The sequence below is a fragment of the Saimiri boliviensis genome, chromosome 1, assembly GCF_048565385.1.
Source record: "Saimiri boliviensis isolate mSaiBol1 chromosome 1, mSaiBol1.pri, whole genome shotgun sequence".
In the NCBI taxonomy this organism is placed as follows: domain Eukaryota; kingdom Metazoa; phylum Chordata; class Mammalia; order Primates; family Cebidae; genus Saimiri; species Saimiri boliviensis.
Genome location: NC_133449.1, coordinates 53,685,507 through 53,709,417, shown reverse-complemented (window position 1 = coordinate 53,709,417; position 23,911 = coordinate 53,685,507). Strand labels below are relative to the sequence as shown.

General features: G+C 38.5%; 1 protein-coding gene and 1 pseudogene across 11 annotated transcripts in view; one reads left to right on the top strand and one right to left on the bottom strand.

Moving 5' to 3' along the window:
• DNAH6 (dynein axonemal heavy chain 6) overlaps positions 1 to 23,911 on the top strand; it is a 352,679-nt gene that overhangs the window by 225,258 nt on the left and 103,510 nt on the right. For all 11 annotated transcript variants that reach the window (XM_074397642.1, XM_039462280.2, XM_074397653.1 and 8 more), the window contains 7 exons: positions 146 to 300; positions 6,007 to 6,238; positions 10,957 to 11,109; positions 13,307 to 13,447; positions 14,927 to 15,169; positions 22,539 to 22,706; positions 23,517 to 23,752. In XM_074397642.1, coding sequence (XP_074253743.1) covers positions 146 to 300; positions 6,007 to 6,238; positions 10,957 to 11,109; positions 13,307 to 13,447; positions 14,927 to 15,169; positions 22,539 to 22,706; positions 23,517 to 23,752 — 1,328 coding nt within the window. The remainder of the gene's footprint in view (positions 1 to 145; positions 301 to 6,006; positions 6,239 to 10,956; positions 11,110 to 13,306; positions 13,448 to 14,926; positions 15,170 to 22,538; positions 22,707 to 23,516; positions 23,753 to 23,911) is intronic.
• LOC104649950 (trafficking protein particle complex subunit 2-like) lies at positions 8,638 to 9,149 on the bottom strand (annotated as a pseudogene).

Below are 23,911 nucleotides of genomic sequence, written 5' to 3'. Positions count from 1 at the left end.
TCTACATAAATTTTATTGCAAAGATCTTCAGAATTCCAGTGTAGCTCTTAAAGAAGTTGAATGAAATGGATTTTCCAGGTTATGCATGTTATGAATATGTTCTACCAGAATTGATCCAACTTGGTTCTTCTCCCATAAATTATAGTTTGGAGCAGATAAAGCTGATCGGATTTATGATGACATGCCTGATATAGAGAAAATTGGAAATGTTCTACAGGACTACCTTGACGATTATAATCTCACAAATCCCAAAGAAGTGAAGTTGGTGTTCTTCCAGGATGCTGTAGAACATGTTTCAAGGTATAGTGCTATAAAGCATTCAATAATGCATTGATTTAATTTTTTTTGTAATAAAGGGTAAAAAAAATAAGTTGTATAAAACTCTTTAAACAGATTGCTAGATGGTCAGAGGTCTTTTATTAATTCTCACTATAACTCAAGTCATTGTTCAATTTATTTTAAATATTTATGGAATGAGCTTTCTGTAGAATCCCCAGAGTCATTGTTTTTGTTAAATATTAACAGATGGTGGCCGGGCGCGGTGGCTCATGCCTGTAATCCCAGCACTTTGGGAGGCCGAGGCGGGTGGATCACGAGGTCAAGAGATCGAGACCATCCTGACCAACATGGTGAAACCCCGTCTCTACTAAAAATACAAAAAAATTAGCTGGGCATGGTGGCACACACCTGTAGTTCCAGCTATTCAGGAGGCTGAGGCAGGAGAATTGCTTGAACCCAGGAGGCGGGGATTGCAGTGAGCTGAGGTCACGCCACTGCACTCCAGCCTGGCACCTGGTGATGGAGTGAGACTCTGTCTCAAGAAAAAAAAAAAAACAATATATATATATATAATATATATATACATATATATAAACAGATGGTTTTTGTTCGTTTTTATCTGTCCTGTCCTGTTACAAAAAGGACATGGGTTGTTTACAGAGATTCATGTATGGTATAACAAGGCTAATTCCATGCATGCTTAAAGAAAGGGGAGCTTCAAAATTAGAGCAAAACAAGTTCAATCCAGGATCATACATTTCACCTGCTTGCGAGTCTGACTCTTAACCACTGCAAGTGTCCTGTGAGGGCACTTAACACATTCATGAGCATCCAGCCTAAATATCTGCAGGCCTTGGGGCACACTTTTGGAAGTGGCTCCTGTCCTGTTTGGCGGTTCTAATGTTAAAATGATTCTTCCAAGATAAGCCAACCTCTACTTCCTGTGCTTCTGGTATCCATTCCATCCTGTGGAGTAGTCATGATTTAAGGCACTCAGTGTGCGTATGAAACCATGATATGGAGCATCTCATTTACCTAGTAAAACACTCTCTCTGTAGCTCAGTATCATAATCTCTTTACAAATAAAGCTCAGAGAACGTGGTATATTGCTACATAATAAGCCACTCCTACCCTTAGTAGATTCATTTTATCATCTCTCAATCTTCCCAGCTGTTCTCTCTGGACATCTCTCTTGCAGTTGCCGTCAGGCAGCCACTGGAGCGCCTGGACCATCTCTGCTTCCACGTAGTCTCTCCACTTGTCTCTCAGCATGACAGCATCAGGGTATCTGGACTTCTCACATGGTGGCTTAGGGCTCCAAAAGCAAGTGTTCCAAGACAGAGAGCCAGGCAGAAGCCAAATGGCCTTTTTGACATAGGCTTGGAAGTCACAGAGCATCATTTCTACCATGCTCTTCTAGTCAGTACAGTCATACAGATCCACTCAGGGTCGTAAGAAGAGGACAGAGACCCTGTCTCTTGATGGGATCAAAGAGCAAGTAGGACTAGAGGCATTATTGCAGGCATTTTTTGGACGACACAGTGTGCCACAGAGAGATGAGGTAAATGGTCCCAAGTCCTCTAGTTGGTGAGTGGCAGGTAGGGATCACAGCCAGTACTTCAGCTCTAACTCCACGACAGGCGCCCCTTCCCAAACTTGGCTCACTTTTTTCATAACACTCCTCCAAATATTTGAAAATTATTCCCATATCCTTCTTAGCTTTAGCCTCCCCAAGCAAAATTATCCCATATCTTTCTTATTGACTATTAGAGATTTATTTCCAGCCTTCACATCCTGAGCACTTTATAATTTTGCAAGGTTCTACTTAAAATATAGCATCTAGATTTGATATCAGCTTCTGTGGAATAAATACAGTAAAATACAGTGAGAGCAGGATTTCCCATGGTCTGCTGCTGCAGCAAGATTTTCATGGCTTTGTTTTTTTTCCTGTGTCAACTACATTTTAACATTGGTTCTTGTTAAGACTGACAGTTAAATCCCCAGGATTTTTTCACATAAACCATAAACAAATAAAGTCTTTACCTTTTTCATATTTCAGCTCTTTAATTAATCCTAATTCAAGATTTATGTTTGTCACAGATTAAGTGTTATAGGTGGTTTGTCCCTGGCCTGTCCAGATGCCACTTGCTTCCCCTCTGTCCCTCTGGCAGCATACCCACATGCTATCCCCTAACAACTTTTATTCCCATCACTCAGGCAGGCCCTAAGCCTGCAAGGAAAAAAAAATAATGGCAGCATTTTGGTCTGAGAAACTTCCTGGAGAATAGACCAGACCATAGACAAAGTTGGTTTAATTCTATTTGTAATCTTTCTTGCTCTTGTGAAAGAGAATTACCAGACCCCTCAAGGTTTGCTTAAAATATTATAGAAGGAAATTAAAAACCATTTGTAGAATGGTGAAGATTTGGTTTTCAGATGCACAAAGGACAGCCATGTCAATAATGATGTAGACTGCTCTCTTTTATTCAAGAGAGGATCAGTAGTTAGGAATCAGAGAAAACATATTTCTGCTTGTAAGAACTTTCAAACACCTAATGCTGATTAGTAATGGAAAGGACTTTGTTATGAAAGTAACTTATGGATTAATTACTAAATGGTAATTTAGCACATACTACATTTCCATTTGTTGGTGACACTTTAGTTTTTGGCTTTTGACACAGGGTAAGTAAGTAAAAGTCTCGTAACTCGGGGGAAATTTTGCTTTAGAGCCTGTACTTTCAAAGAGCAAATATACCAGGCACTTTCTGCCCATTCTATGTCCCCAAAGTTGTCATCACACTCCAAGAATAGTAGAATAAATCTATTAGTATATAAGCCACTAATTAGGAGAATCATCTCTTGCCTACTACATAAGAGAACGTGTAACTTACCTGCTACATTAGAGGATTCTTACTGGGGGAAGTTGTCAATCCATTTACAAGTAAATTGCCAGAAAAAAATAACACTACAAAGCAGAACAGACAAGTAATTTGTTTCCAGTAGTTTCAGATAGAAATAATCAAACTACTGTAAGTAATAAAGTACCTGAAATAAGGAAAGAGTGATATGTAAAGTGCAAGATTTTTATCATATTCAGTATTTCATCAACTGTAGGACACTTGTACATTATGGGAAAAATAAGAAAAATACTCTCATGGGCAGCTGAAGAGCAATAAGCAAATAGACCTCTGATGTGTCTTTCATTAGATGTGTATTGTGGCAGACACATAGCAATGACAATGGTGCCTATGGGTCTTTATTGTTCTAGTAGAGGGATTGGCCAAAAGTTCTGGGGAAGAGGTTGACAAACTACTTTTGTAAAGGGCTAGATAGAAAATATTTCAGGCTTTGCAGATCACACTGTAACTACTCAAACTTGCTGTCATAACGCATAAGCAGCCACAGACAGTAAGTGAATGAATGAACTTGGCTATGTTTCAACAGAACTTTATTTATAGATACTGATATTTAAGTTTCAGAGGATTTTCATATATGAAATATTACTTTTTAAAGATTTTTTTCAGCCATTAAAAGGAAATCTAAAAACCATTCTTAGCTCATGGGCCATTAAAAATCCACATGGTGAAGAGGCAGGATTTGGCCCACAGGCCATAGTTTGCTGACCCCTGTTTTAGACAAAGCCGTCTTACCAAGGTATTTAAGGTATGGAAAAAGTGGACAAGTGGACTTGTCTGAGGAGCAGGAGAGGGTTTAAAGGTGGAGAAAACAAATTTGAAAGCTTGATTCTTATTTCAGAAGATCCTAAATAATGACTGGGAGTCTGTGCTTTGTACTGGAGGAAGACTTTTTAAATGAGTCCTTGTAGACTCCCTGTTCTATTCTTATACGACATAGCTCTTATCTCCTGCCATCATGTATAATAACTAATCAGTGTTCTCTACTTCATAACTGTTGCAGTCTCTAGAAGTTGGATACTTGAACGTAGAATTGATGGAGCACCCACCAAATGTTATGCACTGTTCTCATAGAGAACTGGACAGCATCCAGTCCCCGATGATGGGGTTTTATGTGTGGGAAAGAGTTAGCAACAGTTTTTTCTCATGAGTTACAGTGACCATGTGATGTTTTCATAATCAAAAAATAATAGTCATTACAATTTTAAAATATTTGAACGTTGTTTTCTTCAATTATCAGCAATATAAGTAATCTAGATAGATGAGAGAGAGAGAGAGAGAGAGAAAGGGGGGGAGAGAGAGGAGAGAGAGAAACTTCTCAGAAGAAGGAGGAGAAAGAGGAAAAATGACTAAATCTGCTTTTACATTTCTCCCTTGATTTCTAGTTTCTGCTAACCCAGTCTAAGATTTTAGATAATGGTGATGATAATTTTTTTATTATGTTTACATTTTGTATCTTCTTAAGACGAATTTGTTGACATTGTCTCTTCCTTTTCTGTCATCTTAACAACAATGTATAGAACTGATTCTCATACATACTGGTCACCTTTATATGATGTCCCTCCCCATTTTCCAGGTTTTTACATTTTATTCATACTTCTGTATATCTTCAAGGAATCTTTTAAGGAGGGTTTGCAGATTATTTATTCTCTGAGCCATAACATGCTATTTTTCTCCCTCTAACCATTGTCTTATAAAATGTCATCTTGGAGAATAAATGTCTGAAGCCAGCATAAAATTATTTGGTCCTTTGGTGATAATCTATGATTTCTGCGTTAGATAATCATAAACTTTTTGGTTATGTCTAAAACATAGATTTCAGCTATAAAATCTCTATGTGTAAATTACTTATAGATCTCCTAGGAAATTAGTGTTTTGCCTCTCCTCTTTTCCTTTGTTAATCTTTGGGTCTGTGGGTTCAGCTCCAGTAGTTTCTTCTATTATGTCAGTCACCATTGCCTCAGTTCTATTCCCTCTTCTCGTTCCTGTAATTTCTGTGCTGTGGCCTCTGGGGTCCCATTTGTTTCTCCTAGATTTGCCCTCCTTGTCTTCCATTTTCTCTCTCTTTATTTTAAGATTGCGATCTTTTTCTGAGTTCTGGGTATATTCCTGGAGTTTGGCCTCTACTTTTTCTGTTCAACTCTCCATGGTATTGTGTTTGTGAGACTCATCACCTTCCACTCAGGTCTTCGGTTTAGTGGATTTTCCATCTCTATCCAACTTTTCCTAAATTTGGGGGGGTTTTTTTCCTTCTTTTTGAGGCTCACTCTAGTATCATGATCACAGTTCTTTTCAAAATTCCTGTTAACATGAATCTTAACAGGAATTAACATGAAACTTTCTAGACTTTTGTTGGTATCCTGTAGTAAATCCATGTGAAAGTGTTCTGTTGATCTCTGCTTCTGCCCTATGGTGTCTTTTTCTAGGTTTAGTGATTTTTCTGCTTGCTCATTCTTATAAATGGAAACCTGGGCTTGCCAATTTACAATGTAAGTTGTGGCCTAAATCGGCTAAGGTCTTCAACAAAGTTCTTCAGACTTCAAGGAAGAGATTTTACTTTATTCTAAATTTGTACAACTACAGCCGAGACCTAACAGCCTGTTAGGAATGGGGGAAAGAATGAAGAAGAGAAAAGCCCAGCAGTGCTATTCACCAAACCTTGGCCTGAGATGCAGCCTGCTCTTCCTTTGCAGCATCCTGTCCGAGGAGGAGCCTCCACTGGCCACCAGCCTCCCACGCTGGGGCAGGCTCTCTGAGCAGAAGCCAGGTTTGTGAACTTGAAATAAACCTTTCTTTGCTCTGATGTTTGCAGGATTGCTCGGATGATACGTCAAGAAAGAGGCAATGCCCTGCTTGTGGGAGTAGGAGGCACAGGAAAGCAGTCTCTCACAAGACTCGCAGCTCATATATGTGGCTACAAATGTTTGCAGATTGAACTCAGCCGGGGATATAATTATGACAGTTTTCATGAAGACCTGAGGAAGTTGTACAAAATGGCTGGTGTAGAAGACAAGAATATGGTTTTCCTTTTCACTGACACCCAGGTATGTGTTTAGATAGCCCATGCGTAAGAACAGGAAATGTATGGGTGTTACAGTCGGGCGTGTGCTTTGAACGGTGTGTAGGATGAAGTTCAAGGGATTGTTCCCTTTGATAACAGATTTCCTGCAGCTTGTAAAAGACTTTTATAATACATTTTTATTTATTTTACCAAATATTATTTCCCTCTTTAAATTCTTAGCAATTACATTTGGTCAAAGGTCGAGCAGGTAAGTTTTTAACTTTTCTTTAGGTAAAAGCCAAAGATAACAGAAGGTAATAAACTGTATAAAAGTGCATATAAGACAATAATTTACTAAAAATTCAATTACAGAAACATGCTTTACCTACAGAAAGGAAAAAATAAGGGCTCTGTTTTTGGTTAAATTACCTTTAAATTGAAGTAAGATTACATCTATAACTACAACAGCCAACTTGAATTTAATTCTATAGTGGAGGGCTTTCTATGTTGGATATTCTTGGGTATTTTGTCTTTAGAGAAAATAAACCCATCTAGAAGTTAGCCAAGGAATTAAAAAGCAATCGATTTGATGCATACATGTTTTTAAAATATTGTAAGCAGAATTAAATACAAACACAAAATTGGAAAAATATTTTTAATATCTGTAGAATGCAATGAGTTTATATATTAGTATAAAAATACCTATTACAAATGAAAAGGGAAAACCCACATCTATAGGAGCAATAGAAAAAAATGTGATAGAATATAAATACACAGTTCCAAAAACAAAGAACTTTAAACACCTGAAAAAATTTTCAACCTCACCACTGATGAAGGAAATTGTAATAAATAAAAATGCCAATGGCTTGGCCTTACAAATTAATAAAGGTTAAAAATAATAATATACAGAGTTGGCAAAGGTATAGGAATAATAGACTTGTTTATACTTCACTGGGTGATTATAAATTAGCAAAATCTTTCTGGAAGGTAATTGGCAATATGTAGGTAAAGCCTTTATATTTCTTTTACATTATAATAAAAGCTACATACAAAATTACATGTTTAAGAATATCTACTTTAATTTTTTTAAACAATAATCTGAAAGAGTATTAACGTCCAGTGAAAGAAAGTCATATACATAAAATCTGATATAACCATATACCAGGGCGCTATGTAAAAACTTTAAAATTAGAGCAACATACACATTTTAATGTATATCTAGACATGTATGTCCTATGTACAGAGAGAAAACATTTGAATCACGGGATTGCGAGTGATTTCTATTTTCTTAGTTTTGCTTATCTGTAGTTTCTAATTATCCTAAAATTAAGATATTTCTGATAGTGTTTTTTTTCTGGAACAAACATCTTTAAGAAATCAAATAAATAGGTTATATATGATAGTAGCAATTTCACAAGGATACAAGACAAAGCTTAGAATTACTTGCTCAAAAGTTATTCAGAATGGAACAAAATTGTTCAAATGCTCCCAATTAGCACAGATTGTTTTACTTGCTTTTCAATGGACATTTAGTATTTTACAGTAAGATCTACTTATAGGGACAAAGAGACCATTCCTAGCCCCCTCTGGTGTATCAACTAAAAGGCTGAGTACAAATGTTAATGTAATCCAAGCTTTTCTTTGACAACAATCCTAAAAATTGCCTTACAACTTTTTACAAGTACTGGTATCAACAGTTTCTCTGAGGGAAAGGAAATACAAGAATATTAAGTGACAGAAACAACAAACTTCACTGTGGCCTGCAACTGCTCCCAGCCTTTTATTTCACAGACGTGGATCCAGGTTCTCACATTATAGCAGGATCACTATTCCTAGCCTCTGGCAGAAGCAGACATGTGACACTCAGCACTGCACAAGTGTTTCTTTGGCTTCTTGAGTAGTGCTGTGTATACTGCCTATACACTTTTATAATATCTCTAAATGTATACATAATTTAACATTTATTATGTCCTGTAACATTTCATTCCCAACTGCAGAATATTTTAGTTTTAAATATTTAGTTTTAAATCTATTTAACAAATCTTGACTATGACATTTGTTTTGGGATTGTTACATTAAAATCAACCTATCTGGGCTGGACACAGTGGCTCACGCCGGTAATCCCAGCACTTTGGGAGGCTGAGGCAGGAGAATCACTTGGAGTCAGGAGGCCAAGGTTGCAGAGAGCCAAGCGCCATTGCACTCCAGCCTGGGCAACAGAGTGAAACTCTATCTCAAAAAAGCAAAAGATAAACCTATCTAAATTGGGCAAGTCAAAAAGCTTATTCCCAATTTTTAAATAAAAATACTTATTTTTGATAACAAGCTGTTTATAAATAACACCATTCACAAGGAAATACCAGTTGATATGTGACATGAAACAGAATGTAGTATTTTTAAATATAGAAGGAATTTCATTAGGTTTAGATAAGCTGAGACTACACAAAAGTTTTCCAGGTGATTTACTTCAAGTAACTTACAATGTACACATTCCTGAATATGCACCATTGTGGTGACATTGTTTCAGAATTTTCTGCATTCAGCTTAAAAGGTGCTTCTGCCCAAGAAACTGAACTTTTCTGTCAATTGCACTTGATCGAATAGGAGAATTAGGTTCATAAAATGGATTCATTGAAAACTTCATATATAAATCATAAACATCAGTAAAGTTCTTTATTCCATCTTCTTGTCTTATATCATGAAGCATAATAAATCTCATATGCCCTGTAGTGACATGTGCTGACACAAACCACTCATTGAACTTGTCCACAGTTTTCAAGAACATGTTGTTCAACAGCCACATATTCTCATCTGTGAGGTCGAGAGCAGCATGAGCTATGAACTGGTTCAGATGACAATGGTCAGGATTCTGCCTTCCCAGCTGGCAAAACCTTCATTTCAAAAACTGGATTATCACGGTATCCAACAATTACAAAGTAGAAGCTCCCAGACATGGTCTTCATTATATGGCTCCTGCAGCAAGAGGCCAACAACGGAAACCTGTGATAGTCTTTTTAACATTGCCCTTAAAAATCAAACAAATTATGTAAAAGGTTTCCAAGTATTAAAGCTCCAAAGATCAAGCTATTTTGTGTTAGTTCTCTTCAGACAAAAAGCCATTGCATTCTGTTGGAAGCCCCAATCAACCTCAAATGTTCTAGAATAACAAATAGTAAGCGTAACCATAAAAATAAAAATGTGTATGTCTATACATGGACTTATATGTATATACAAAACTATTATAAATGTGGGAAGAAATTAAGAGAAACAAGATGTTAAAAATAGAGTTTAATTGGCTATAACTAACAAAGTAGAAATAAGTATGATTAGATATTTTGCATAATATAATTTCTAAGCTACAATTAATAGCTATATACTATAGTTTATATTTTAGAGAAAGCAAATATTTTCTAATACTACTGAATGTTTACAGAAATTAATCATGTATTACATTTAAAGAAATTTTTATTAAATTGTTAAACGTATAAGCTGTACTCATAACATTCTTTACCCATGCTTTAATCAAAGGAGAAATTAATGATGTGTCTTAGGACTTTAAAACATTCATATAAAGATAAGAAAATCAAAATCTCTTAGAGATTAGGAAAAATAAACAATATAAATAAAAATCTGTAGAATGCAACCAAGCAGTTCTCAAATTTACATTTATAGATTTGAATAAAAAATTAGAAACTATGCAAATTAATTTTCTTAAAACTTTAGGAGGGAAAAATGTCACAAGAGAAATAGGAAAATGAAACAAGATAAAAGCAAATTTAAATTAGAACACAGAAAACTACTGTTTGTTCCTAGGGGAAATTGACAGACACAATTATACCAAGTTCATTAAGAAAAACAAAAAGTGTCAAATGAAGAAAATAAATGAACCTGTCTTGTCATAGAAAAATATATAATACTCAAACTTCTATATAAAAAGTTCACTGAAAAAAAGGTAAATGAGAGATTACTTTTAAAAATTTGCATCATTGTCGAGAGACAAAAAGTATGTCAAAACAGGTAAATTACTCATGCAAATTTGAAAGAAAACTCCAAGATGTAGATGTTTGCAAAGTTTAGGCAGATTTTTTAATGGACAATAATAAATATGGGATAATATTTTCCCTTGCTAATAATCAAAAACATTTAAAATAAATTCTCCAAAAGAAAGCATTTATTATACTTCCCAAATTAACAAAAATAAATGTTAAAAATTAATGAAGTCACAGTTTAATTGAATGAGAAATAGTAAAATCTTCAAAATCCAGAAAATATTTATGCATTTAATTGCTAATCTCCTCAGAATTTGTTTCAAGAAAATAATCCAACTGAGGAGAAAAACTGTATGTCTAAAATTGTTCTTGTAATGTAAACAAGACTGTAAACTATCTCTGTTCATGTAAATGTATGGTGCATCAGCTCAATGGTGCATTGTGCTTCTATATTTGTGATAAATATGATTAGTACTGTACAGAACTATGGGTTAGTATTAATGATAAAATGATAACTGAAAGGGGCAGAATAAGTTGCACATATGCCTTGACCCAGGTAAAATATGAATGCCTGCTAAGAAACAAAACACAAAGAAAAAATGAAAAATCAGTGTACTCGCTATGTTGGAACTTCAGGGTTCCATGTAATTTTTAAGATTATCTTCTCTTAAAGATGAAATTGATTCATTTAAATTTTAGAACAAATATTTGCTTTATAAAATAAATGGAAAATGCCTGGGCAAGTTGTAATGATCACCGCTTTCTTCTACAGATTGTGGTGGAGGAGTTCCTAGAGGATATAAATAACATCCTGAACTCAGGTGAAGTGCCTAATTTATTTGAAAAGGATGAACTGGAGCAGGTTTTAGCGGCCACTAGACCAAAAGCAAAAGAAGTGGGAATTTCCGAGGGGAACAGAGATGAGGTAGGACATGCCAGAGTCATTGTGTGGCTTTGTCACAAAAAGGTTCCCTCACCTTTTACCTAACCATTCATACATCCCCTTAAGGGGGTCCATGAATAGAATTGTTTTCAATATAATTGGCTTCCTTTGTATTCTATGTATTTTATTTTCGATATTTAAAGCATTGGTTCACCAGACTTACAGAAAGTTCTGTCAGAAGCAGAAAACAGAAATCCCACTGCCCCACAGAGGTCATAGTCTTGCCCAAACTGGCTAGCCTCTCTTACTTCTCTTTAAGCACCAGTTTATTTCACACACTGCAACATCCTGCCTGTAGAGGGCTGAAGGCATGAGTCTAGTGTTGATGCCCTTGCCTAGCAGCAACATTATGACACAACAAAGCAGAAACGTGTTCTCTCTCACTCTCTCAGGAACATTGTGGCTGCTCTTCACTTCCATTTCTCCAACACCGTAATAATCCCATGCACCATTACTTGTTCACCCTAGCTTTTTTCCTTGTTTCTGTACCTTCTTTAAATTTCTGGCTGTTCTTTCTCATATCTTTACTATTTCCCTTTGTGAGAATTTTCTCTACTGCTAGGTCAGAGATTATAGGTACAGACACAAGCCCACTTCTGCTAATGTAAGCAGGAAGGGATTTTTTTGTTTGTTTGTTTGTTTGTTTGTTTGTTTGAGATGGAGTCTCGCTCTGTCACCAGGCTGGAGTGCAGTGGCACAATCTCAGCCCAGTGCAACTTCCACCTCCTGGGTCCAAGCAATTCTCCTATCTCAGCCTCCCAAGTAGCTGGGATTACAGGAACATACTACCACATCCAGCTAATTTTTGTATTTTTGATAGAAACGGAGTTTCACCATGTTGGGCCAGGATGATCTCGATCTCCTGACCTCAGGTGATCCACCTGCCTTGGCCTCCTAAAGTGCTGAGATGAGATTACAGACATGAGCCACTGTGCCTGGCCCAGGAAGGGATTTATTAAAGGGATACCGAATCATTGGAAGAGCCAAAGAAAGAAATCCCAGACTTAACTCCTTGGAATGAATATAAAATGTACACTGTATAAGTCAATGATCAAGGAGGTGGCTGTCTCTACCACAATCATTCCTGCTGAAGCAGGGAGCCCCTAAACCAGTCAGTGTGCCTCTGTGTCAGCTGCCAGCTCCACAGGTATGTGTCCTCTGTCACATCAGGAAGCAGCTGAAATCAGGAGCTACTTCCAGAGATAATAGCTCCAGGATGGTTTCTCAAAGAACTAAGAATTGAACTACCATTTGATACAGCAATCCCATTACTGGTATATACCCAAAGGAAAATAGATCATTCTACCAAAAATACACATGGACCTATATATTCATTGCAGCACTATTCACAATAGCAAAGACGTGGAACCAACTCAGGTGCCCATCAATGGTGGATTAGATAAAGAAAATGTCATACATATATACCATGGAATACTACACAGCCATTACAAAGAATGAAATCATATCCTTTACTGCAACATGGATGCAGCTGAAGGTCATTAGCATAAGCAAATAATGCAGAAACAGAAAACCAAACACCACCTGTTCTCACTTATAGCTAACCACTGAGTAGACATGGACATAAAGATGGGAACAATAGATACCACAGAATACAAGAGCAGGGAGGGAGGGAGGGATGAAAGGGTTGAAAAACTACCTATTGGGTACTGTGCTCACTTTCCAGGTGACGAGATCAGTCATACTCCAAACCCCAGCATCACGCAATATACCTTTGCAACAAACCTGCATGTGTACCTCCAGAATCTAAAATAAAAGTTGAAAAAGAAAAAAAGCTTCCATACCATGCAAATTCTGCCAGGCTCTGCACCTGTAAAACCTGGTGCTGTGCACCCTGCCCCTCTCTCCCAGTTGTCCTCTGTCCCACAGCAAAACCTTGTATGAATGGCCCTTTATTCAAATAGTCTCCTCAAGTACACGGATGAAGGGGACCTAAATCACATCCAGAACCTTAGTTGCAATGGAGTTTGCAAAACGTCATTTTTAATCTTTCCAGACTGTGAAAGAGAAAGAGATTGGAGTGAATATGGAACAAGAAAATTTACAATCTACTATGCTGACATTTTATATTTGATGTTGGGAACCTCAGGTGCATTAGCCAACACTAATTTTCATTGTTGTTTAATCATTGTTTTAAACTGAAAAAATCTCTTTCTGTCAGGTGTTTCAATACTTTATCAGCAGAGTGCGTCAGAAGCTGCACATTGTTCTCTGCATGAGCCCAGTTGGGGAGGCCTTTCGGTCCCGATGCAGGATGTTTCCATCTCTTGTGAACTGCTGCACCATTGACTGGTTTGTGCAGGTTGGTGACATCCCAGGATATATCTTTGAGAAGTTGGACTTGCATGACTTTAAAGGGGTAACACATTGTCCAAGAGTAACTCATGGTACTTGTATTTGTATTAGCTTTAAAGCCTACTAGGAATTTATTCATATAGGGAATGACCACGGCAATCATAGAACAAAGACAAAACAACATTTGTAAAGGAAGAGAAGACCATTGAAGTTAGCAATGTGGCAGTTATCTGTTGACAAGATCTAGTTCAATGGATGGTGGGGGAAAGGGTTCAAGAGAGAAGAGGGAAGAGAAATCTGAGTTATGATTATAGGCAACACGTTCAAGTTTTGCCCCAAAGGACAGCAGAGAGATGGGGTAAGAGCTAGGCGACATGTGAGGTGAAGAGGGAAGTATGTTTAAATGTGAAACACAAGTGGCATACATGTATGCTGATGTAAATGACCCAGAAAAGATAAATATATTGATGATGCAGCATACTAAGTTAAGCACTGTGGGACCAGTATCCTTGAGTAAGCAAGAAGGGATGAGATCAAGTCACAGTGATGGTGCTGACCTGGTCAGGGACCATCCATGGCCTACACCATTTCTGGCTGTACTAAGAAGCTAATTATCATAAATTTAAAGTGATACTAATCAGCAAGGTTGTGTGTTTTTCTCCAGCCATGCTCAGCTGCACAGTTGCAGGCATGGAGTAAAAGACTTGCATTTGACCATTGTTCAGGTGAGTTCAAAGAAGCAAGAAAGGAGTAAAGGAGGTGAGGTTTGCAGGACAGTAATCATAATGCTGGACATGAGGTTCCAACTGTGTAACAAACAGAATGAGGACATAAAGTCCCTGTAACATATGTGATTTATTTAGGGAATTCTAAAGACACCCAATCGTTAATTCATTCAGTCAACAAATATTTATTGAACAACCTCTATGTGCATGGTACTGTGGAGATATACGGATCAGCAAATGCAGACCCAGGCACCTCTCAAATGGACAGAGCCATTCAGTTCATTAAACACCATAGACATGCATATGCGTTAACTAGGTGAAGAGGGGACTGGGCAAGGAGGAGTTTGTGAGAAATATGTTTTTCTTTTTCATTCATTCTTTTTTTTTTTTTTTGAGACAGTCTCGCTCTGTCTCCAGGTGCCAGGCTGGAGTGCAGTGGTTCAGTCTTGGCTTACTGCAACCTCTGCCTCTGGGGTTCAAGCAATTCTCCTGTCTCAGCCTCCCGAGTAGCTAGGACTACAGGTGCGTGTCACCACACCCAGCTAATTTTTGTATTTTTAGTAGAGACAGGGTTTCACCATGTTGGCCAGGATGGTCTTGATCTCTTGACCTCATGATCCACCCACCTCAGCCTCCCAAAGTGCTCTGATTACAAGTGTGAGCCACCACACGCAGCCCTAGACATATGTTTTTCTCAGTATTAAACTGTATGTTATTGAAATGACACAACAGATTTTCTAGAGTTTTTTCTTTATTTACAGTGGCCCAGAGAAGCACTTCTTTCTGTGTCAAAGACATTTTTCTCACAAGTCGATGCTGGAAATGAAGAACGGAAAGAAAAGCTTTCCTTGATGTGCGTGAACATTCACTTGAGTGTCTCCAGCATGGCAGAGCGCTATTACAATGAACTGCGCAGGCGGTACTACACGACACCCACCTCCTACCTGGAGCTTATCAATCTTTACCTGTCTATGTTGTCTGAAAAAAGGAGGCAGATCATTTCAGTAGGTTCAATATTGTCCATGAATATGTTGTTTTGCTTGAACTCAAAACTTCTGAGAATGCGTGGAAACTCTATGCACTGTCTTATCTGTCAGATCCCTGTGTTAGCGCATTATCACACTGCTTATAAAGAAACATCTGAGATTGGGTAATTCATATGAGATGTAATTAGCTCATGGTTCTGCAGGCTGTACGGGAAGCATAATGCTGCTCAGCTTTGGGGGAGGCCTCAGGAAACTTTCAATCGTGGCAGAAGACAAAGAGGAAATAGGCACATCTTATGTGGCAAGAGCAGGAACAAGAGAGAGAGGGGGTGGTGCCACAAACTTTTGAACAACCTGATCTCACAAGAACTCACTAGCACAATGACAGCACCAAGAGGGAGATGGCATTAAACCATGAGAAATTGCCCCCATGATCCAATTACCTCCCACCAGGCCCCACCTCCATCAATGGGGATTACATTTCAACATGAGATTTGGGTGGGGATTCAAACCATATCAAGCCCTTTCCATCCTGATATGTGTCCCTGACAACCTAAAATATGACCCAAAAAGTGTTTCCTGCTCTTGGTCTTAGGGCCTTCTCCTTTCTCAATAATTATATTTTCCTTCTTTCATTTATGCAAGTATCCTTGACTCAGTAGAATGATATGGGCATCACAAGACCATCAAAGTTATGTGGTGAGCTAGTCATCTCTGTGGTGTTTAATACAGAGGAAAACATTTTGTTAAGCAACAAAGACAGTGTTAAAGAACATTTGTCAGTGGTTCTAACTAAGAGCAAGGGCTGGGGTATCAGCCAGACTATGTACAGCCTATGTTCTGTCTCTAGCTGTGCAACTTTGAGCACATTAGTAACTTCTCTAAGCCTTAGTAGAATATAAAGCTAAAAAAAAATCTATATCTACCTCTTGGATTTTTGTGGAATTTAAGAGACTGTTAGTGAATTCCTGGAACTATGATCTGACACATATAAAATGTTCAGAAAATAGAAACTGCCATCATCATCATCATCATCATCATCATCATCATCATCATCATCATCATCATCAGGATATTAACAGGACCTGTAATTTACTACATTTTAAACACACTAAAAGGAGAAGAGCAATATGGATATTTAAATTTTTTCAGAGGATATTTACCTGATAAAATGCTTGCTTCATGAAATAACTTGACTAATATTTTTGAAATCTGCCCATTTGAGCCAAGCTTTCTGACTCACCTTCGAAAAACAGTTCTTTGGGGGTTGGATCCAAGATGACCAAATAGGAACAGCTCTGGAGTGCAGTTCCTAGTGAATGCAGAGGGTGAGTGATCACCACATCTCCAAACAAATTTTTACTGCCCACAGAACAGAAGATTCCCAGGCAGAAAGGCACCACAAGTCTCCAGCACAGCTGTTTCAGTTGGCACAGCAGGTCTCCACAAAAAAACTCACACAAATCTGGGCAGTCTTTTCAACTAGCACCTGGAATGTGTTGGAAACAGAGTCACCCATTCAACTGAAAAAAAGGGGGCTGATTTAGGGAGCCAGGTAATGTGGAACAGTGAGTCCCACCACTGCAAAGACCAGCAATCTGAAATGCTCTGGATTGGAAGTTTCACAGCAAGCACAGCTGGATCTGGGATGGTCCAGCTCTGAGGAGGGAAGGGCATCCGCCATTACCAAGGCAGTCCACCATTACCGAGGCAGTCCACCATTACTGAGGTAGACTGCCATTACTGAGGCAGTTCTAACTATACATCTATAAACAAAACTGCAAGGAAGTTCACACAGCAGGTGGACAGAGCCCATGGCAGCTCAGCAATACCTCTGCTGGCAGACTGTGACTAGGCTATCTCCTTGCTGTGCAGGGCATCTCTGAAAAAAGGCAGCAGCACATCAGGAACTTATAAATAAAGCCCCACCTTCCCAGGACAGAGAACCTTAGAAAAAAAGGCAGTTGAGTTCCACTGCAGCAGACTTAAATGTACCTTCCAGCAGTTCTGAATGAAACAACGGAGCTCACAGCCCAGCACATGAGCTCCTATAAGGGACAGACTGTCTCCTCAAGCAACTCCCAGACCCCCATATATCCAAAGAGACACCTCATAAAGGAGAGCTCAGGCTGACATCTGAAGGGTGTCCTTCTGGGACAAAGATAACACAAGAAGAAACTGGCAGCAACACTTACTGTTCTGCAGCCACTGCAGGTGATCCCCAAGCAAGCAGTGTCTAGAATGGACCTCCAACAGAGGGGCCTGACTGTTAGAAGAAAAACTAAAAAACAGAAAGAAATAACTTCATCATCAACAAAAAGGACTTCCACTCAGAGACCCCATCCGAACGTCACCAACTACAAAGACCACAGGTAGATAAATCTACAAAGATAGGAAGAAACCAGCACAAAAAGGATGAAAACACCTAAAACCAGAATGTCTCTCCTCCAAGGGATCGCAACTCCTCACCAGCAAAGGAACAAGGCTGGATACAGAATTAGTCTGATGAATTGACAGAAACAGGCTTCAGAAAGTGAGTAATAACAGACTTCTCTGAGCTAAAAAAAAAAAAAACATGTTTTAACCCAATGCAAAGAAACTAAGAACCCTGAAAAAAGGTTTGACAAAATGCTAATGAGAATAAACAGCTTAGAGAAGAATATAAATGATGGAGCTGAAAAACACAACACAAGAACTTCATGAAGCATACACAAGTTTCAGTAGCCAAATCGACCAAGCAGAAGAAAGGATATCAGAGATTGAAGATCAACTCAACAAAATAAAACAAGAAGGCAAGAACAGAAAAAAAAAGAGTGAAAAGAAATGAACAAAGCCTCCAGGAAATATGGAATTATGTGAAAAGACCTAATCTACGTTTGATAGGTATACCTGAATGTGATGGAGAGAATGAATCCAAGCTGGAAAACACTCTTCAGGATTTTATCCAGGAGAACTTCTACAACACGGCAAGGCAGGCCAATATTCAAGTCCAGGAAATACAGAGAACACCACAAAGATATTCCTCAAGAAGAGCAACCCCAAGACACATAATCATCAGATTCACTAGGGTTGAAATGAAGGAAAAAATGCTAAGCACAGCCAGAGAGAAAGGTCAGGTTAACCACAAAGTGAAGCCCATTAGACTTACAGCGGATCTCTCAGCAGAAACCTACAGGCCAGAAGAGAGTGGGGGCCAATATTCAACATCCTTAAAAAAAAAAAAGAACTTTCAATCTAGAATTTCATATCCAGCCAAACTAAGCTTCATACGTGAAGGAGAAATAAAATCCTTTACAAACAAGCAATTGCTCAGAGATTTCATCACCACTAGGCCTGCCTTACAAGAGCTCCTGAAAGAAACATTAAACATAGAAAGGAACAACCAGTACCAGCCACTCCAAAAACGTACCAAATAGTGAACAGCATTGACATAATGAAGAAACTGCATCAACTAATGGGGAAAACAGCCAGCTAGCATCAAAATAGCAGGATCAAATTCGCACATAACAATGTTAACCTTAAATGTAAATGAGCTAAAAGCCCCAATCCAAATACACAGACTGGCAAATTGGATAAAAAGTGGAAACCCACTGGGGTGCTGTATCCAGGAAACCCACTTCATGTGCAAGGATATGTATAGGCTGAAAATAAAGGCATGGAGGAAGATTTACCAAGCAAATGGAGAGCAAAAAAAAGCAGGAGTTGCAATCCTAGTCACTGATAAAATAGACTTTAAACCAACGAAGATCAAAACAGACAAAAGGGCATTCTTTTTTTTTTTTTTTTTTTTTGAGACGGAGTTTCACTCTTGTTACCCAGGCTGGAGTACAATGGCGTGATCTCAGCTAACCGCAACCTCCACCTCCTGGGTTCAAGCAATTCTGCCTCAGCCTCCCGAGTAGCTGGGACTACAGGTGCGCACCACCAAAAGAGCAGTCTTTAATGGGTAAAACGATCAATACAACAAGAAGACCTAATGATTTGAAATATATACGTGTCTAATACAGAAGCCCCCAAATACATAAAGCAAGTTCTTAACGACCTACAAAGACACTTAGACTCGCACACAATAATGGTGGGAGACTTTACCACTCCACTGTCAATATTAGACAGCTCAATGACACAGAAAACAAATAGACCAATAAGAAGGGCTGAAGTTGAGGCAGCAATTAATAGCCTACCTACCAAAAAAAAAGCCCAGGTCCAGATGGGTTCACAGACGAATTTTATCAAACACAAAGAGGAGCTGGTACCACTCCTTCTGAAACTATTCCAAACAATCTAAAAAGAGGGAATCCTTCCCAAATCATTTTATGAAACCAGCGTCATCCTGATACATGTTAAAACCTGGCAGAGACTCAACAAGAAAAGAAAACTTCAGTCCAATATCCATGAAGAACATATATGCAAAAATCTTCAATAAAATACTGGCAAACCAATTGCAACAGCACATCAAAAAGCTTATCCACCATGATCAAGCAGGCTTCATCCCGGGGATGCAAGGCTGGTTCAACATACGCAAGTTTATAAATGTAATTTACCACATAAACAGAACCAAAGACAGAAACCACATGATTATCTCAATAGATGCAGAGAAGACCTTCAACAAAATTCAACAGCCCTTTATGCTAAAAACTCTCAATAAACTAGATGTCAGTGGAACCTATCTCAAAAAATAAAAGCTATTTTCAACAAACCCACAGCCAATATCATACTGAATGGGCAAAAACTGGAAGCATCCCCTTTAAAATCTGGCACTAGGCAAGGATGTCCTCTCTCACCACTCCTATGCAATATAGTATTGGAAATTTGAGCCAGAGCAATCAGGAAATAAAAAGAAATAAAGGGTATTCAATTAGGAGAGGAGGAAGTCAAATTGTCTCTATTTGCAGAAGACATGATTGTTTCTTTAGAAGATCCCATCATCTCAGCCCAAAATCTCCTGAAACTGATAAGCAACTTCAGCAAAGCCTCAGGATACAAACTCAACGTGCAGAAATCACAAGCATTCCTATACACCAATAGTAGACTTAAAGAGAGCCAAATCAAGAATGGATTGCCATTCACAATTGCTACAAAGACAATAAAATACCTAGGAATACAACTAACAAGGAACGTAAAGGACCTCTTCAAGGAGAACTGCAAACTGCTGCTCAAGGAAATAAGAGAGGACACAAACAGATGGAAAAACATTCCATGATCCTGGTTAGGAAGAGTCAATATTGTGAAAATAGCCATACTGCACAAAGTAATTTGTAGATTCAATGCTATCCCCATCAAGCTACCAATGACCTTCTTCACAGAACTGGAAAAAAACACATTAAACTGCATATGGAACCAAAAGAGAGCCTGCATAGCCAAGTCAATTCTAAGCAAAAAGAACAAAGTGGGAGGCATCACGCTACCTGACTTCAAACTATACTACAAGGTTACAGTAATCAAAACAGCATGGTACTGGTACCAAAATAGCTATATAGACCAATGGAATAGAACAGAGGCCTCGGAGGCAACACAATACATCTACAACCATCTGATCTTTGACAAACGTGACAAAAACAAGCAATGGGGAAAGGATTCACTGTTTAATAAATGGTGTTGGGAAAACTGGCTAGTCATGTGCAGAAAGCAGAAACTGGACCCCTTCCTGACACCTTACACTAAAATTAACTCCAGATGGATTAAAGACTTAAACATAAGACCTAACACCATAAAAACCCTAGAAGAAAACCTAGGCAAAATTATTCAGGACATAGATATAGGCAAGGACTTCATGACTAATACAACAAAAGCATTGGCAACAAAAGCCAAAATAGACAAATGGGACCTAATTAAACTCCAGAGCTTCTGCACAGCAAAAGAAACAATCATTAGAGTGAACCAGCAACTAACAGAAAGGGAAAAAAAAATTGCAATCTACCCATCTGACAAAGGGCTATTATCCAGAATCTACAAAGAACTAAAACATATTTACAAGAAAAAAGCAAACAAACCCATTCAAAAGTGGGCAAAGGATATGAACAGACACTTTTCAAAAGAAGACATATATGAGGCCAACAAATATATGAAAAAATGCTCATCATCACTGGTCATTAGAGAAATGCAAATCAAAACCACGCTGAGATATCATCTCACGCCAGTTAGAATGGCAATCATTAAAAAATCTGGAGACAACAGATGCTGGAGAGGATGTGGAGAAATAGGAACACTTTTACACTGTTGGTGGGAGTGTAAATTAGTTCAACCATTGTGGAAGACAGTATGGCGATTCCTCAAGGACCTAGAAATAGAAATTCCATTTGACCCAGCAATCCCATTACTGGGTATATATCCAAAGGATTATAAATCATTCTATTGTAAAGACACATGCACAGGTATGTTCATTGTGGCACTGTTTTCAATAGCAAAGACCTGGAACCAACCCAAATACCTAACAATGATAGACTGGACAGGGAAAATGTGGCACATATACACCATGGAATACCATGCAGCCGTCAAAAACGACGAGTTCGTGCCCTTTGTAGGGACATAGATGAACCTGGAAACCATCATTCTCAAGAAATTGACCCAAGAACAGAAAATTAAACAATGCATGTTCTCACTCATAGGTGGGTGTTGAACAATGAGAACACATGGACACAGAGAAAGGAGCATCACACACTGGGGTCTGTTGGGGGGTACTATTGGAGGGACAGCGGGGGCTAGGGAGTTGGGGTGGGATAACATGAGGAGAAATGCCAGATGTAGGTGATGGGGATGGAGGCAGTAAACCACATTGCCATGTAACTACCTATGCAACAATCCTGCATGTTCTTCACATGTACCCCAGAACCTAAAGTGCAATAAAATATATTTTAAAAAAAAAAAAAAAAAGTTATTCCCAGGTGTCTCCTTCACCAGATACCAGCCCTTTGATGATGGTCAAGAGTTTTCTACCACTGGGAAGTAGGGTTTTAATCTAGCAGCCAGAGCTAGACCCTCTGGACCTCATCTCCCGAGGGGTCCTCAGCCCTGCTGGCTAGAGCAAACAAGCTCCCGGAACTCCAGCCTCCAAGGATTCACATCTGAATCTGTTTCTCACTCATTCAGCATACTACCACAGGGAATAAAAACAGTAGCATGTGGTCCTCACTCTCAGTGAGCCACAGCACAGTGATGCCTCACTGCTATGACCAGAAGGCAAACAACTGTGATGAATGTCATGACCATTCCTAGAGTTCCATTACCAGAACATTTCCCAATTTGTAATATGTTCACAACCTGAGTTATTACAAACTGATTTACCAATTCTGTCTATGTAAAAGTCTAATACATGAGTAACATGTGTTAAATACTGGTAAACTTAGCATTTATAATACTCATTTTAATAGAAATTTTCATTGTCACTTAGGCACGAGATCGGGTGAAGAATGGTCTCACCAAGCTACTAGAAACAAACGTACTGGTTGATAAAATGAAATTAGATCTTTCAGCTTTAGAGCCTGTGCTTTTAAAAAAGTCACAAGATGTTGAAGCCCTGATGGAAAAATTGGCAGTGGATCAAGAAAGTGCTGATCAGGTATGCTGCATTTCCTGAGAATGTAGGAAAGGCTTCACTCAGCAACTCACCGCTTATGTACAATGAGACATGATTAGATTATTTTATTATCTGTGCCATTAAAATAATTAAATGATAGATTTAGCAAAGATTTTTTTTAGCAATTTAGCAATGCTTTTAAGTTATAAAAAAATCTCCATTTACTAAATCAGCTTGGCTCTGTCCCCAAGAATTGATGTAGCCCAATGAATGGGACAGAATTATGAGAAAAGCACCACCTACAAATATAAAGCAGCTATTCCGGCCGGGCACGGTGGCTCACGCTTGTAATCCCAGCACTTTGGGAGGCCGAGGCAGGCGGATCATGAGGTCAAGAGATCGAGACCATCCTGGCCAACATGGTGAAACCCCATCTCTACTAAAAAATACAAATATTAGCTGGGCGTGGTGGCATCTGCCTGTAGTCCCAGCTGCTAGGGAGGCTGAGGCAGGAGAATTGCTTGAGCCCAGGAGGCAGAGATTGCGGTGAGCTGAGATTGCACCATTCTACTCCAACCTCACACCTGGCAACAGAACAAGACTCTGTCTCAAAAAATAAAAAATAAAGCAGCGATTCCTCTCCTAAGATGGAACTGTTATAATAAGTTTATATTCATTATGCTATCTACATGGCATAGATGGACAAAGGAGAGCATAAAATGCAATCTAGCTAATTCCCTCTCATTGTTACTCTAATCCAAAGTGCAAATATGAATCATTATTATTGGCTTTGTTTTAAACATTAAAATTCAAATGATGAGGCCACTTAAGCAGTCATGTTTCAATGTTTAGGTCCGTAACACAGTGCAGGAGGATGAAGCAATAGCAAAAGTCAAAGCTGAAGAAACCCAAGCAATAGCTGATGATGCCCAAAGAGATCTTGACGAGGCATTACCCGCACTTGATGCTGCCAATAAAGCACTGGATTCCTTAGATAAGGCAGATATATCTGAAATCAGAGTTTTTACAAAGCCCCCAGATTTGGTCATGACTGTAATGGAAGCAATCTCCATTCTCTTGAATGCCAAGTGAGTAATTCAGAATCATGTATTGCCATGATACACGGTGAGAGTGCTTTACTGTTTTCCTTCATGTTAATTCACATCTTCATTCCCTTCTCCACCCTCTCATTGTTTCAGTTCGTCATTCAATAAATTGATTCAAGGAGTATTTTCTTCCCCAACATC